The sequence below is a fragment of the Numida meleagris genome, chromosome 1 (genome assembly GCF_002078875.1).
Source record: "Numida meleagris isolate 19003 breed g44 Domestic line chromosome 1, NumMel1.0, whole genome shotgun sequence".
Taxonomy (NCBI): domain Eukaryota; kingdom Metazoa; phylum Chordata; class Aves; order Galliformes; family Numididae; genus Numida; species Numida meleagris.
The window spans coordinates 5,864,719-5,880,534 of NC_034409.1; the positions used below are offsets into that span (position 1 = coordinate 5,864,719).

General features: G+C 41.7%; 1 protein-coding gene across 1 annotated transcript in view; it reads left to right on the top strand.

Moving 5' to 3' along the window:
* Positions 1 to 15,816, top strand: part of CELF2 (CUGBP Elav-like family member 2) — a gene marked incomplete at its 5' end in the record, with an annotated part of 370,631 nt that overhangs the window by 238,839 nt on the left and 115,976 nt on the right. Inside the window, 1 exon segment of the mRNA XM_021384356.1 lies at positions 699 to 895. Within this exon segment, the coding sequence (XP_021240031.1) occupies positions 699 to 895 (197 nt within the window).

A 15,816-nucleotide genomic window follows, 5' to 3' on the forward strand; every position in this document is an offset into this window, starting at 1 on the left:
ATTTTACCACTGCTTTCTCCTTTTGAATTGTGCATTTTTGTGTGCCAGGCTGCAATAAACAATGTGCTTTAGACTGGCACTCTCCAGACTGCTTTTCCTTTTTAAAGAGCGTAGGCAACTAATCGGCAGCAACCAGCCGCATAGCTGGAGTGTTTTCCATTCTAGGCAATATCGTACTAATTTGATGCACACATGGATGCTTCACACAATCTGCAAATTCATCGCTGGCATCTTGCATTAGTCATCTGACAGATTGCCAAGTGTTTCATATTCCTTTCATGTGACTTTATTACAAAACACACACACACACACACACACACACACCCCAGCACTGCCTTATTTCTGCCAGTAGCCAGTTCAGTGAGAATTCGCAGCAGTTCTGTTTACAACGGCCATGGAGAGAAATCTGTACTTACTTGCCACCCTCCTCTGCTTTAAAATGCAAAAGTACTGGTTTGCGTTGTGCAGCTCTCTTCTTATATAATGACATTAAGCAGCAGCCTGCAGAGAAAACCAGACTCAATGAAAAATGTAATCGCATTGTTTTTTGTACATAATACTTATGCTATTAATTAAATACCGATTTTTTTTTTTCCTGCTCTGTGCCAATTGACATCATCTTCTGCATCTAGTGCACATGAAAACTGCGTAGCCTCCTAACTTGCCTTTTCTTTTTCATCTCTTCTTCCACTTTCTAGTAACGGCACAGCTAACAAGATGAATGGAGCTTTGGATCATTCAGACCAACCAGACCCAGATGCCATTAAGATGTTTGTTGGACAGATTCCCCGCTCATGGTCGGAAAAAGAGTTAAAAGAACTTTTTGAGCCTTACGGAGCTGTCTACCAGATTAATGTTCTCCGAGACAGAAGTCAGAACCCTCCCCAAAGTAAAGGTACAGTGGTTGTACTCTGTTTGCTTTCAGGGATTTTTTCAGTGATCTTGCTTGCCTTTAGAATTTCCAAAGAGGCTTGCATCTGGGCTGTCTGTTTTGAAGCATACTGTGTTGAGCTATGCAGCATTCCTAGGAGGAGAGAACTCCTGAATACCTATCGATTGCTGTCTTCCTCTTCTTCTTAAATTGCAGTTTAAATGTCTGTTATCTGGAAGCAAGCATTCCAACTGTGCGAAAAATAACAAAAGATTGCCGTCCTTGTTTAAATTATTATTGCCAAGAGACATGGAAACCTGAGCGGTCACTTTCCCAGGATTAGCTCATGAAAAATATAATTTTCTACTTCCTTTTGTTTCCTCTCTTCACACCCCAGGTGGGAATGATTTTCAGGATACAGAAGGAGAGAAAGAATAGCAGTGGGCTCTTGCTACGTCATTTCTCCAGAGGCAATGGCAATTAAAAAATAGAATTGCCCTGCCCTTTCTCAAAAATCTGATTTCTTATTTTTGTGGTCATGCTAAAGGATTGATTTTTGGCAGTGGTATTTTTCTAAAAGAAAAGGATGCTTTTTTCTTTCTGCAGTTTTTCTGCCGTATACAAAGCATTTGTCCTCAACTATATTGCTTTCTTCAGCTGTATGTCTATGCATATTTAGGCATGTGACAACTCTGTGTATTATACTTATATAATTATAACATAGGCTTATGTGTAACCTTAAAGTGAATGTTTTGCCTCACAGAATGTTTTTTTTTTCTCTGTGTATTTTCATTTACACTTTGAGATCGTCAAGTTTCATACATTAAATTGTTGCTGGCATTGCAAATAATTAGCACAGCTCAGAGGCATTTGTGCTTGGTTGTAAAATGACTCAGTGGTTATTAGTTTTTAGTCCTCTCCTATCACTGCATCTAAAATCCTTTATGGAGAATCTCACGAAGTGATTTTGTGGGCTAGCAGCTAGCTAACGGTGCAGAGCAGCACCCTCGAGATTTCCAGTTCAGTGAGAGGTGATGGCTGTCACGTGCAGCACACAGCACAAACCCGGGCGCTCCCGTGCTTTGTGCGCAGCGCTGCCCAGGCTCAGCATTTCCTCCTCTTTGCTGCCCCAAATTAAGCAGTCTTGTGCTTTGAGTGATATTTTTCGGTAGGTTGCTTCTGGTTAAAAGAACAGCTATTTTGTCTCGGTATCACACCGACATCGGGTAAAGGGCTCACAGGGGTACCTTGCTGCTTATCAAGTCCCACACTAGATTGCTTTCTTCCACATTACTGCAGAAGCAGAAGGTGTTTGTTATTGCAGTGTTTCCGTGCAGTTCTGCTTCCACCTCCCTCAGTTCCCTAGAAGTGACGCAGCTGAGTGTGCAGCCCCCTGCTCTGTTAGCCCAGTGCCCTCACCAAGTGTCTTTTCCTTGTAACGCTGGATAGAAGGCAGCATTAAGGGGTCAGGCAACTGGATTTTCAGCAGCCCGGGCCGCTATGGATGAGCAAACTCCTACTTAGTTTAAACCGCTGAAATACTGAACTTTGAGACTTGGCCATTTAGGATGAGCTGATTCCTGGGCCACAGAAATGCCTTCCCACTAAAGCAGTAAATGAAGTGAGAATGATATTGTGGTAAGACAGAGGAAAGTCATTGATTCCCGTTTCTGTAGCGTTTTCCATTATATGGTACCTGTCCATCAGGCAGCTGGAAGGCATAAGGATTAAGCACAGGTCATGCAAATCATTGTAGACTAATTATGAAGCCTTGTAGTCCCCGTATTCAATATTCTCTTTGAGAAGTGTTTTTTTTATTGTTGTTGTTTCGCTAGGACTCTTTTCAGCCACTCAGACATGATGCTTTTATGTCACTTCGGGCATTATATGTTCTAATGAGTAAATGAAATTAATCCCCCAAAAAGACAGAATAACCTTCAGACTTATATTTCCCTGACCCAGCAGTGAGGTCCTCCGGTGGTCAGCTTTTCCCTTGGAAGCTGTGGAGCAGCGTATCTCCGTGCTTCCTCCCGGCTGAGGCTGCCAGCAAGGCTGCCAGATATAGAAACTTCTTGAGTTTCATGTGGGTATCCCTTGACCAGGAATGATCTTTATTTGCTTAATCCAGTAGCACAAAGGATTCTGCATGAGAGATTAAGAATCTGTTACAAACAAAAAAAAAAAATCACTCTGAAAAATATCTGGTAGTCTTGTTGTCATCACAGTGCATGAGAAATGCTTTGCCTGTGCCATATAAATGGGATTTGATAACAAAGCTGAGTTTTGATTTTTTGTTAGGGGCTGTGGGTGAATTCCATGTTCTCCCTCTGTGCAAACACTCACATGACACAACCATTTTTATTTTATTTGGGTTGATTGGGGTAATCCAAGGCAGTTTCCTGCCCCCAGTCTCTGCAGAACTGTGCTGACCTGGTGGTCACGTGGCAGTGGAAAAAGTCCTTTTTCCATTTCATTGCATGGTCATGGCTGTGCGTCGTGCAGGACTTTCACAGGCTCATATCACCCAGATTTTTTTCTGAATATTCCGCAAGCCATGAATTGCGACAATGAAAATGCAAAGTAGTGTTACTACACATTTGGGGCTGGGGTTGGCTCTTTTCTTTGAAGAAAGACGTTTTGATTTTTGAAAGATTTTTCTCGTACCAGATGAGGGCTGTGTGTTTCTGCTTGCTCGGCCAAGGGGGCTTCTCCAATCTGCACAGACTTCTCCTCTGATGAGCTGTTTATGAAGCAGCAATCGGAGAGTCTCCCAATTCTGTCAAAAATAACCATCGGCTGCTTCTCTCTCTCCTGCTGTTATTAAGACTGCCTTTCATACCCTCGAACGACAGACGGCCTAGTTCACTGCTTTCCTACTTCTTGTATTCTTTGCCAGCTCCGAAAAGCTGAAGCCGAAGGAAGAGAGGTGGAAAGCCAAGTTTCATGGATTTGGGAAAAATAGAGAAAAACCATATTACTTCCACAGAAATACTGCTTCTGTGCAGCTTTGTTAATTGGGTCTTATACCACAGGAATGGCTGCATGTCAATGGGTAATGGCTGGAATATCCTTCGTAAGCAGGAAACTCCTCGTGCTGTCCAGAGTTTGCAGTCCTCTGGTTCTTTTTGGATGCGTGAGTGAGTGCAGCAAAGTAATTTGACTTTATGCATTTATCCCCTGTTGTTTTGTGAGATTTCTTCCTCTTTCTGCAACAAGAGAAATCCAGGGGATTAGGCAAACTAAATACGCACACATACAAAATAAAATAATTGTCAGGAAATCCTGTAGCACTGAAATAAATGGTACTTTCAGCTTCTGAAGGCTAAGGGGATTGCAAGTCTCAGCAGAGTAGCTATCTTTGCTCCCAGTCCATCTTTATTCTGGGTGGACAGATGACTTTTTCAGACCAGTTGTTAAAAAGAACTCCTGTAATATCTCCAATGCAGTGAGCTCAGCACGAAGGTAGCATCCAGTGCCACCAAGGCTTTTCCTCTTCACCGCTGTTCTCAAAAGCTGGAAATATTTCCCTTACTGCTTTTGTTTCAGAGTTGGAGCGCTAAAGCAGGCAGATGGCACAGGGCTGCTTATGCTCTCTGAGACGTAGCAGATGAGTCTTGGGTCAGATCTGCAACATCATTCTTGTACCATTTCCATACCTGATAATTCTTGCAGGGCTCAAGGATCCACGAAACGTGAGGCTGAGTCTGCTCGTGCAGGAATCTCTCTCCAGGAAGCAAGGAGAGGCACCGTGTGACAACCGCCTCTCTCTTGCCTTGTAGCCTTTTGCAGACCTGTTATCAGATTAGAGGTAGGATGCTGAGTGAACAAGGACGTGCTGTAGTTAAAGGCCAGTGTTTATTATTATCCTATTTAACATGGTAATTTAAGTCTACCAAGAAGCAAGCAGGGGAATCTGATAATGAGGCATTCATCTGCTACATTCAGGCGAGACAGGATGGGCAAGGCATATCGGAGACAGAAGTTATCTGATTACTTGGGTATCATTGTGGCTATAAGCAGGCCCTTCAGAAATCCTCCTGCCTGCAATGCATCCTCCACTCCATCGAACCCCACACTCCTGCTCAGTGCCCCATTCCCTGTGGGGAAGGAGGAGATGAGGGGACTCAGGCAGTCCTGCACAGGAGCAGAGCAGAAGCACTCTGCTTGGCACACAAGCCCATCCTAAATATTAGCAGAGATGTTAACCAAGTGCTCCTCGCCTACTATTGCCACGCCACTCAGCTGATTGCACTCTGTCTGCTCCTAGAAGCAGTTTCAGTGCATTGCATTTTGCAAAACAGTTTTAGAGGTTCCCTCAGCCAGCACTGCAGGAGTCAAGGTTTCTCCACATATTTTCCATAGACATACTTCGAGTTTAGGATGCTCTTGCAGGTTCCCATGAATGTTGTTTAGCCTTCGAGATCTGATGAGTTGTGTCCTGAGCACCTACACTGCAGGACTCAGGACTGCAGCCATTATGCATGCATATTTTAGACTACATTTTAGTGATCGCAGCTGAGAGATCTTCTGTTACAATCCTGGGCTTGAAATCTGTCATGCACTGAATGAAAAAGTACTTCTGTTTTTTTGCAGGTGCCTTGTACACTGCAAAAAGTATAATACAACAAAGACTGGCAAAAGCCAAATTCTGTTGTTAGATGCAAGTACAACAGGGAGGGAGAGCAAGTGATAAAGCTGAGTTTTCGACTTTTCAGTTTCTGACCTTGGGGTGTTTAAATTTCAACTTTAAAGACCCTTAATTCTAGAATTTTATATGGGTTATAAGCAGCGTTATAAAATATACTGTAGATGTGAGCTGATTTTTATAAAAGGTAGTTCTTATTCTACAAATCTGCTGGAGTTTTCAAGAGGTTTTTCTGAGAGTGGACAGGTGTGAAATTGTGTATATAATCAAGCTGGATTTCCCAGGGGCATTTCACACAGCGTCGCACAGGAGCCTAATACATACGGCTGCCAGTGAAGCAGGGAACGGCCCGTTTTCAAATGGAGAAAGGAGCTGGTTAGATGATCGAGGGCAGATTAGAATGGGGGAAGATTACGGGCCAGGGGAAAAAAAGGGGATGATGATTGGAGAACCGCGGGGACTGGTATCGGAGATCGATACTTTTTCACTCTCTATGTAAATGGCTTTGACAGGGAGAACCAGTAAGTTGTTACCCAACTTTTTGGATCGTGCAGAAGGGGCTGGATGGGGGAGAAGGTAACCTGGAGCAAACAATGTCATACAAAGAAACTCAGGTAAAATGAAGCACAGGCAAAAAGAGTAAATTTGAGTTTTGAGTGAGCACGGATGTTGAATGAGTATCTTTTTCAAAGATTCTAGAGCAGGAGAGGATTTGAAGAGTGCACATACCCTGAAAGTACTAACATGATGTTTTGTGTCCGTGTGGTCAAAAAGGCACTGAAAATGTGGAGCTGTATAAATGGGAGCAGTGAATGTAGCTTTCAAGGAAATACTGTACCACTTAAAGAAGGATTTTTTTGATCATGTTTTAAACTACAGTTACCAATATTTAGCACTGTTCTATAGAAAGGGGCAGAGGTCTAGAGAAGAGCAGCGTGATTTTGTGTGAAGTCGGGAAGGGTTAAGCTATGGTGAAAGGTCTGAGAAGGTTAACTTGTAAAGGGCTTCAAGCATTGACTTACAAGAAAGCTGAAAGGGAAGATGCTGTGGAAGAATACAGGACTGTACCTTGGTCTGGAAAGAAAAAGTTATAAGGGGATATGATTGAAGTTTCTGCAGTATGTTGAAGTACATACCAAAGGCAGGAATAGATCAGCTCTTTCAATTAATATCGAACCCCGGGACTGCACAGCATAGACTTAAGACTGAGAAACAGCAGGGCCAAAAGAAGAAAAAAAACTTCTTCAGTCAAACTTTCTTCTTCCACATGCAGCGCAGAGAATGGTCTTCCAGAAGCAGCAATGAGAAAAGTTCCAAAATAAACTTTTCTCTTTCTTGCCTCCATTTTGTATTTCAACATAGGCATGCCTGGAGTTGTGTTGAACATGACTGCTCCCCACATCCCAGCACAGTTTCACCCTGTAAGCAGGATGGGTTGCCAGGGCTGTGTGCCTGGGTTATCTATGCGCCGCTTGAAGAGGGTCTGCGGTTTCTGGTGACCCCTGATATTTTTGGATGGCTTTGAAGAGAAGGAGCAGATGAGGATAACGCCCCATTGCATGCTTGATTGCAAACCTGTTCTCCACATAAATCAGGCTCGCTGTATATTCCCATCATTGACTATGGCAAGAAAGTCATCCACTTCAGTACCAAAACGTATTCCGGCAAATCCCATGTAGTCAGACTGCAGAATTCCTGGAAGGTCTTTGTGCAGATCCTGTAACGAGAGCAGGGGTTTTGCGTTTGCAAAACAGAAACGACGGAGGAAGGTGGGAGGATTGAGTGGAGAGTGTTTTTTCGGTTGTGATATTTAAAGAGAGAGATATTACGTTAAACCTTCCTTCTCCTTATTTTATGTTCCTATGTACAGCAGTGAATGACTACAGAATTAAGCTTTATTTTCAGGCATCATTTTTTCCTGTGTTTTTCTGGTATTTATCACATTGAAAGCTTGGTCCAGAAGTGAGGTCTCGACTTATTGCTGTAAGAGATTATATCCCTGAGGGATTAAAGTAGATTGCTTTGGGGCTCCTCAGTTGCACTTTTTTTATTGCAGCCTAACTGTGATTTGTAACTGCCTATGAATTCTGAAAACTTAGCTAAGACTGTATAAGCACATTGCTAATTAAATCTATGCTGAAAAAATGCATAAACTGGAATGAACTTGAACAAACTCCATGAATCAGTTTGGTTAACCAGATAGAAAACCAATACCCAGGCAAGCCCTTAGAAGCGCAGAACTTCATAATCAATTGTAGTTTTCTTAATAGATCTCAAATGTTCATCTCTGATAAACACTTGGGGAAAAGATACATTATGTAAAAGGATAGTTGAGCTTCAATTCAGACATTAAATAAATTCAAGCATTTTCCAGGTACCTCTGAAAATGCCAGAAACACAGCTGAAAATGTGTGCACAGTTTTTCTGATACTTAGGGATTTAAAAAAAAAAAAAAAGCCAAAGGAAAAAAGGTATCTGTTGTTTGTTGTTTTTTTCTAATATATATATCTATATTATTATTTTTAAAAGCAATTGAAGGCTAATGATCGAGAATTACGGAGCTTAAAAAATAGTGGGTTTTGTTAAGACAGTGCTGGAAAAGAATATCTTGCATGGTAGTTAAAAAGGCAGGCAGAGCTTTGTTGTAACGTCGACTTCTTCAGCACACCATCCAGCATTTACGTATAGAGTATTTTAGAACTTCACCAAAATAATCCCAAATGTTTTAAAATATAAATGGGTAATCTGTTTTCAGAAGTGCTGTCATTGTATCAGAAAGGACACATGGGGAGGCAGTAAAACAGCCTGAACTTTCAATGAAATTGAAAAAACTGCTAATCAAATTCCGTTCTTGAATCTGAATAATATGCCCAACTTCTCTCTCTCAAATGTATAATCTCAAAGGCAAAAATTGTAATACATGGAGAAAATCGAAGTCAAGTCATGCACGCACTTGCACACAGGAATTAATAGATAAAATATCCAGACATAAAATCACATACATGTTTAAATATTTTTAAGATTGATGCATACACTTAAAACATATGTCTGCAATAACGCAGGACAATGTCAATTTGAAATTTATGGTATCCCATTTCTTCAGTTGCATAGTAGAGCTCGTATCAGTGAGTTTTAATCCTAGCACCGAAATTCTTTCCTGTTTCATTTTTTCATTGATTGAGTAAACATGCATTACTTATCTGGTACCACATGAAACGTGATGTTAAGGAACAATGGCTTCCAAAAAGTGCTTTCTTCTTTATATATTGTTTCTAATTCCACTCAGTGCTAATGTTTGAGCCATTTGCTCATGACTTTAGTAGGAGGTTTTACGAAGGATGTGAAGATGAGTCTGAAATCTTCGCACACTTTGGCATGGAGCACAAAGAAAGAAAGTATTTGACAACGGAGCAGTGTCAAAAAGGAGATGTGATTGTGAGCTAGCCTTGTGAGCGTCTATTTCAGCTACACTGCAGCTTCCAAGACTCATTTCCATCTCATTGCTTTCTTATTGCACTCCTGTCACCCCACAGAAATGACACACTAGTGCACGTGTACACATACACACAAATAAAAGCCTCAAATTAAAAGCCAGAGAAGTTTTGCTCATGGAAAGAATCCGGAACAGGAGAAACTTTTCTGTCACTGCTGAGATGGTGTGAGCAACACTTAAATATTACAGTGCTGGGTCACAGTAAAGAGCCAAAAGCCATGTAAAATGGTTTAGTATAAATATGTCATCGATTTTCCTAGTTCTTGACGTGAATTTTAAATCCCAGGAAAGCCTTGAAAGGATGTCTGTTAATCTTTGACCTTTTAGAATATGTTACAAAATGGATGGTTGTGTAGCATTTGCAATGTGAACTAAATGCAAGTTGATTACTTTAATCTTTGCTGCACTGGACCTTGCTACCCTGCATTTTCATTTGGGTCAGGATACAGAAAGCACAGTGCGGAGCATGCTTCAGGGCTGGCTGGACCCATAACCTGCTTAGTTCCAGGTGGCTGTGGCACAGGAGCCAGGAAGAGTTGGGCAATGCCAGTTGTAGTGCTGCCAGGCTTTTTAGACATCTATCCATTCCATCGTGCACTGTCAGCAACAGCATGTTATTTCAAAGAAGTAGCAAATAACTTTCTGAGGACCAAGTCTGTTAGTGACTTCTAAACCAGGTTTTGTGCTTAATTCAAGCCAGCGAGCTATGGGCAGAAAGCAGCGTATGCCATATAAATCTCCTGGTCTGTCTACCTCTGTGAAAAAGGCATTTTCAGGAATCTATGATTCCTTTCATAAGCGATTTCTAATTGCTTATAAAAACACTCTGAGAAAAGCTCATGAATAAATTAAATTTGAATGTTTCCAGTGGATCTTTTCAGGTTTTCACTGAACCTAATTACTGTCTCATCTGTGCCCATGAGTATGCAGTTTTAAGTGGGACGTTAGACTTCGACTCTGCAGATTACACTTTGTGGTGCATAAATTCGTTAATATTTGCAGCGGAAGAAACTCTGGTGTCTACAACCTCATGGTTTTAATTTAAAATAGTGACTGCATCCCAGTTATACATTCTTTCAGAAGAGTGAAATAAGCTGGACAGAGGTGGAAGAGGTGGTTTTATAATAAACCATGTCTCTTATTTGCCTAACTAAACTGGGCAAATTTGTTTGAAACACTAATTATCTATCCTCGTAGCTCAAGATGTCATGCTTTCAATTGCGATTTTCGGGAGCTGTACTGCAACAGGGAGTGGATTAATGTAGGGTGCTGCGTGAGACGTCGGGGCTGTACGGATGCGCGAGGCACCATGTGGAGCAGCACTGCTTAGCCACACTTCTCGAGTGTTTTGCAAAGGGAGACAAATACCAGCACTCAGTTGTTACCAGCTGGAAAAAGTAAGATATAGAGGGCTGTCGGACTTTTCCCAAATTGCTGAGTGACTTGGAACAGGCAGGCAACATTCTGCCTGTGCCTGAATGAAATCTGCTGCCTTCATTTTCAGCACTCAAATCTCTGAACTCTTTCAGCACAATGATTTCGTAATGTTAACACTGCCCAGGTGAACTCTGCATTGGTTTGGTCATGTATGAAGTGGAGCTAATAAGGACAGAAAAAATGCATGTAGCAGACACATAGGCACTGAGTCCCACTCCTCCTATGTCCCCCTCAATTAAAACGGGTATTAAACAATAGGCTTCCTTTTCATTTGCAGTTCATGGCATATAAAATCGTTGTAGATTTAACGTGGACTGCATTGAGTAATTCCTCTGGGGCTTCATCTTCTGTAGTGCAAAGGGTTGTGTTGTCTTTGGCTCAATTAGATTTTTCTCGTTGTCAATTTTAATTCACTTCGTGGGCACAGGGGTAACTCTCTGTGGAAGGGAAAATGTTGAAACTGAGAGCCTCCTCTATCAACACTTGATTTAAGAGCGCTCCCTTGATGTCAGCTGTGCCGTAAGAGCTGTATGAAGTCACTTGATGGTTCCTCATCCAGCAGGTCTTGGGCTTGACTGAGAGGATGAAAATCATATAGTCAAAGAATAGCTTGGGATGGAAGGAACCGTAAAGATCATCTAGTTCCAGCCCCCTGCCATGGGCTGGTTGCCACCCACCAGATCAGGCTGCCCAGGGCTCCATCCAACCTTGAGCACCTCCAGGAATGGGGTTAGTTGAAATTATTTATTCCCATTCTTTATTTAATGCTGCAAAAAGCAAGCTTTGACAGGCCTCGATGTCCAAATAGACGTGATTACATAAAATGATTCTCGTCCTTACGAATGCCCATTTGGCCACACTTAGAGAGATGGAGAAAATAAGTAAGGTTTCCTTTTGCAGTACTAGAACTTAGTTACAGAGAGCTTAAGAGCTGTGGTGGAAGGTCTGCCATACAAAAGGGCCTGAAATGTTCGCTGTGTGTACGCTGGGCTTTCCAATATGCTCATCTCTGTCATGCTTAGCAGGTTCCTCTTCGTATCTCTATACCTGTCCTTTCAATATTGCATTAAACTCTCCAAACAGTTATGGGTATTTGTGCACACTGAAGTTTTGCTTTGCTTTAGGACTCAGTTATTTTGTTTTGGAGTTTTGGTTTTGCTTTCTTGGGTTTTTCAACTGATGCCAGTTTCCAGTTTTGTCAGTCATTTTGAGTACACTTAAGTGAGACCTGTAGGAAAGCAGCTGGGAGTGCCACCAACCTCAGTGACCCTGGGTTTTGTCAATAGCTGCGCTCAGTCAGGTGCTGATAGCTATCACAGAGTATGGTACCACACCATGACACTGGAGTGCCCCATAGCTATTAGTAATACCAGCCCTTGTGTGAAAAGTAGATATGAAATTGTCTCAATCCCATACCCCTTCGTGTTTTTTGGAAGAATTAAGCAAAGCGCTGTACAAAAATTCTGCTTTCAGAATCCATTATCTCCCAGCCCTTACATTCTCCACATTCCCAAGTGTTAGCTTTCCTTTCCAGTCCTCAGCTACTAGCACGCCTTTCTGTGCTTTATTGCTTCCTAGCTCTCACATGGGTATACACTGAGTTAAAAGGTGCTGTGTGAAAGTAGGGAATTATTATTATCATTGCCATTATTATTTTAGAGGCTGCGGTCTAAGTAGTTCCAAAAAATCGCACAACTAAAGGTCAGCATAGCTTGTAGGTTTACACATGCACAGTACAAGTAACCTTCAGAAATTTCCTCATGACAAGATAAGTGCAGCAATTATATTTAAATGAGTGCAGGAGAAAATTTCACTGTAAACTACATTAGCTGAAGAGCGTATGCTGTAAGAGGATTTAATTGAATTAATGTTACTTACTATCAAATGCTCCATCTAGTGTATTGCCAGGTCTCCTTATTACTAAAAATAATATTTGGTTCCTAAAGACCCCTGTTCAGCTAAGCACACAGCCCTGATGACTTCAGCAGGTGATTAAAGTTGAAGCATGTTCTTCATTGCTTTGCTGAGTAGGAATAGGCTTGGAGGTACGAACAAGTGTCAGCGTAGGTACGTAAAATGTAATCACCTAGCCTGCTACAGATGGTTTTCCAAGCATCTAATGAAGGTGTGATTTTTGGCATTTGTAAGTGGCCATCCCCACTGCCATGGATGATGGCCACGGCAAAGCACAAGCGCATGTGTACAACAGGAATGGGGCTGCGGCAGTGGGCACTGATTGCACAGGCCCCACTAATGAGAGCAGGGATTGATTGTGATGCAGAGGGGTTTTGTTGAATAACGCTGCTGGTATTTTTAATGCTGCCATGAACACAGGATTCTCACTCTTGCACTATACAAAGACGCCGCACTGACATCCAGGAGGGTATTTTGTGTGACTTCCTACATAAAAGCAGAAATGCAAAGAAGCCATGTTAACATATTCACGTTATAGGAAAACTCAGATGCGTGGAAGCAGAGTGACATAGCCAGAGACATGCTTCCAGCCAGTGATAAAGATATTCAGTTTTCCTACTCTGCTCCTGTGCTTTAACCATTAAAGAGAATACGTAGTGTATTGGATGTTTCTGCAAAATATTTTTTAACGGTACAAATATCATTGAAGTATGCAGCTTCTTTGTGTTTGATATTATCTAATTTTCCTTTCATATTCACTCTTTATTAAAAGAATATATGAAATTTCAGAAAAATTGCCCTTGCATTCAGCAAGAAAAACAAAAAAAGGTTTTGGACCATTCTCGATGGAAATTGGGAAACAGGGGGCTGGTTTCTAAAGCAACTTTCTTTATTGTTGGCCAAATGAAATGGCAAAAGTTTTTATTAACCTACACATCTTACATTATAATGATCCACATTTCACTCCAAACTTCACCCACCCCTGTTTATGCATGCAGCTGACATTCTGGTACAGTCAGTAGGGCACATGCCATTCAAAGGAATTACAATCTCCTCTTTGTATTTGTGTTTTTGGCTTTTTTGTGTGTGAAGAAGTGTAATTGCCCATGTCAACTGATGTTCATTACACAGAATTGTTTAGCTCTCTTAAAAAATCATTGATCTGCTTTTCCCCTGTGAAAATATTCAAGGTCTCAGTTCACAAAAGAGAAATCAGCATGTAAAGCAGGAGAATAACAATCTGTGCTGCAAGGAGTGGGAGAGCAATGTGCAGTGCGTCTAATGTCAAAAGCGCGTGCTGGCTTCAAAACAAAACAAAACAAAACAAAAAGCATGATAAATATTCGGTAAGGATGAGAAACATGATTACCATTGTGGCCAGATGTGATTTTTTGGAACAATCTTGAGTAGAAGAGAGAGTAGGGGTTCTTTTCAGACATTTCTTTGTAGTGTTTATGATTGAGCGTTCATTAGGTAGTGCCTGGCATCGCTTTTTCCCGAAGTTTTGTGGCTGCATTTTGTATTTAAGGAGGATATTGCAAAAGGTAATTTGGCACTGTGATCTCGTTGATGTGGTCATGGCTTTAACTTTTGAAAGCCTCCCTAGAAACACATTGCCTTTTGGGAGTTTTTGTTTTGTTTTGTTTTGTTTTTTTAGGGAATTTGGACTCTTGGACTATTTTGACAAAAAATAACTGTTTTGTAGGGAATTTGGACAGTTTCTAGAGTTGCAGAGTGACACAGTGCATGCACACAGCGACTCGAAGTACAGCCGCCTCCATTGTGCGGGAGAGTCGTGCACTGCAGACAACAATGGGACCCGAAACCAAGGGCTCCAGCCTTGACCGTACGTGCCTATTAACATCTACTATATGTATTGCTGATGCACCTAACAGATTGTAAGACACGCTCTACAAACAGATTGTTAAAATGATCTTTGTCCTGAAACACTGACAGCACAAATGAACAAGATGGATTGAAAGCTGCCGTGAGACTGCAGAGCACAGACGCCAGAGTTTTGGACACTTGTCGTCAACAAAAAGGGCTTTGTGCATCTTTATTGAAGCAGAGATCTGTTCCTGCTGATCTTGCTGTGAAAGGCTGAAATTTTAAATAAGATTTAAAAGAAAATAGCACAAAGCTCATTAGAGAATGAGTAGGAGAAGAGAATGTGCCTACTTCTGCCTTTTCTTTCTCATCTAACAGCCCTTCTCCTACAGCTGCCAAACTGAGCATGCCAGAGGAGCAGACTTAGAACTTCGGGTGGTGGATCACAGCACTGGAATAACTCCCTGAAACAAGTCTGGGGCGTGCAGAGCTGAGGCTTTGGTGACCTGAACGTGGGATGCACTGATCATGGAAAGTCTGACACTCTGGAAATGACAGCGCAAGCAAGAATAAAAACTTGGCTCTGCCTCACTGGGCTACTCAACAGGAAAAATTCCAATACTTAATGTCTTGTTCGTCATCCAGAGCATGTAAAGAGATCATCCACTTAGGCCCTGGGTGGTTAAGAAAACCAAGAATTGCTCATCTTACTTATTGAAACAACTAATGTGCATTTCAAAGTGCTGAGATTAGGTGTTCACTTATGGGGGAGAAGGAGTGAAAGCAACGATTAATTTCAGTGGGACTATTTTTGTAGGAATAGGTGTCTCGATGACTGTAGCTCATCTGCAGTTGACATAATAAGGATATAAGCCTGTTTATTCATTTTATTAAATCAATAAACCATTTACATGAAAATGGCAATGTCTGTATTCTGCAAACAGCCCTTTCAGAGGAGCCCTGCTTGGGGATAAGACAGTTTAGCCATTTTGAGGCACTTCTCTTTCCAGTGAAAGTCCTCTCTCACTAAAATTATTAAAGAAAACATTTTTCAACTCTGAAGTATTGCTGATATTGTGGCAGGGGCTGTGGCCAACACTCCAAGTGATGGGAACTCCTGAGCGCTCATAATTCAAACAGTCTGTGTTGACTTTGTGGTAAAAGAAGTTTTATTACTGGACAGAACATAAAACTTGGAATACGTGTTTTATGAGGCCTTAGTGAAATGACCATGGTTAGAAAGTGAATGTCAGTAAGAAGGTTGCTGTGTCAAGGTAACCGTGACCTGAGTGGTTGGAAGTATGATGGCACCTGAACATGCTGCAGCCGTCAGCCATCCCATGCCAGAGCTGAGCCCTCCATCTCCATCTGCTTGTGGCTGGGCTGCTTTCTTCATCAAGAGAGCTGGGTATGAGATCGGGCAAAAGGTCTCCTCTTCCAGGATGCAAAGGTCCCATGCTTGGAAAGCTGTCTTAATAGATAAAAACCTGCTAGCCCATCCAGTTCTTTTGTCTGCCAAATCCACGTTTGTTCCACTTAGTGCATTCCTAAATGTTTTGTCCAACTTTATTTGGAAGTGGACCTTGGGATGCTGTTTCCAACCCCTCCCCCTGCCAATAAGATAATGTT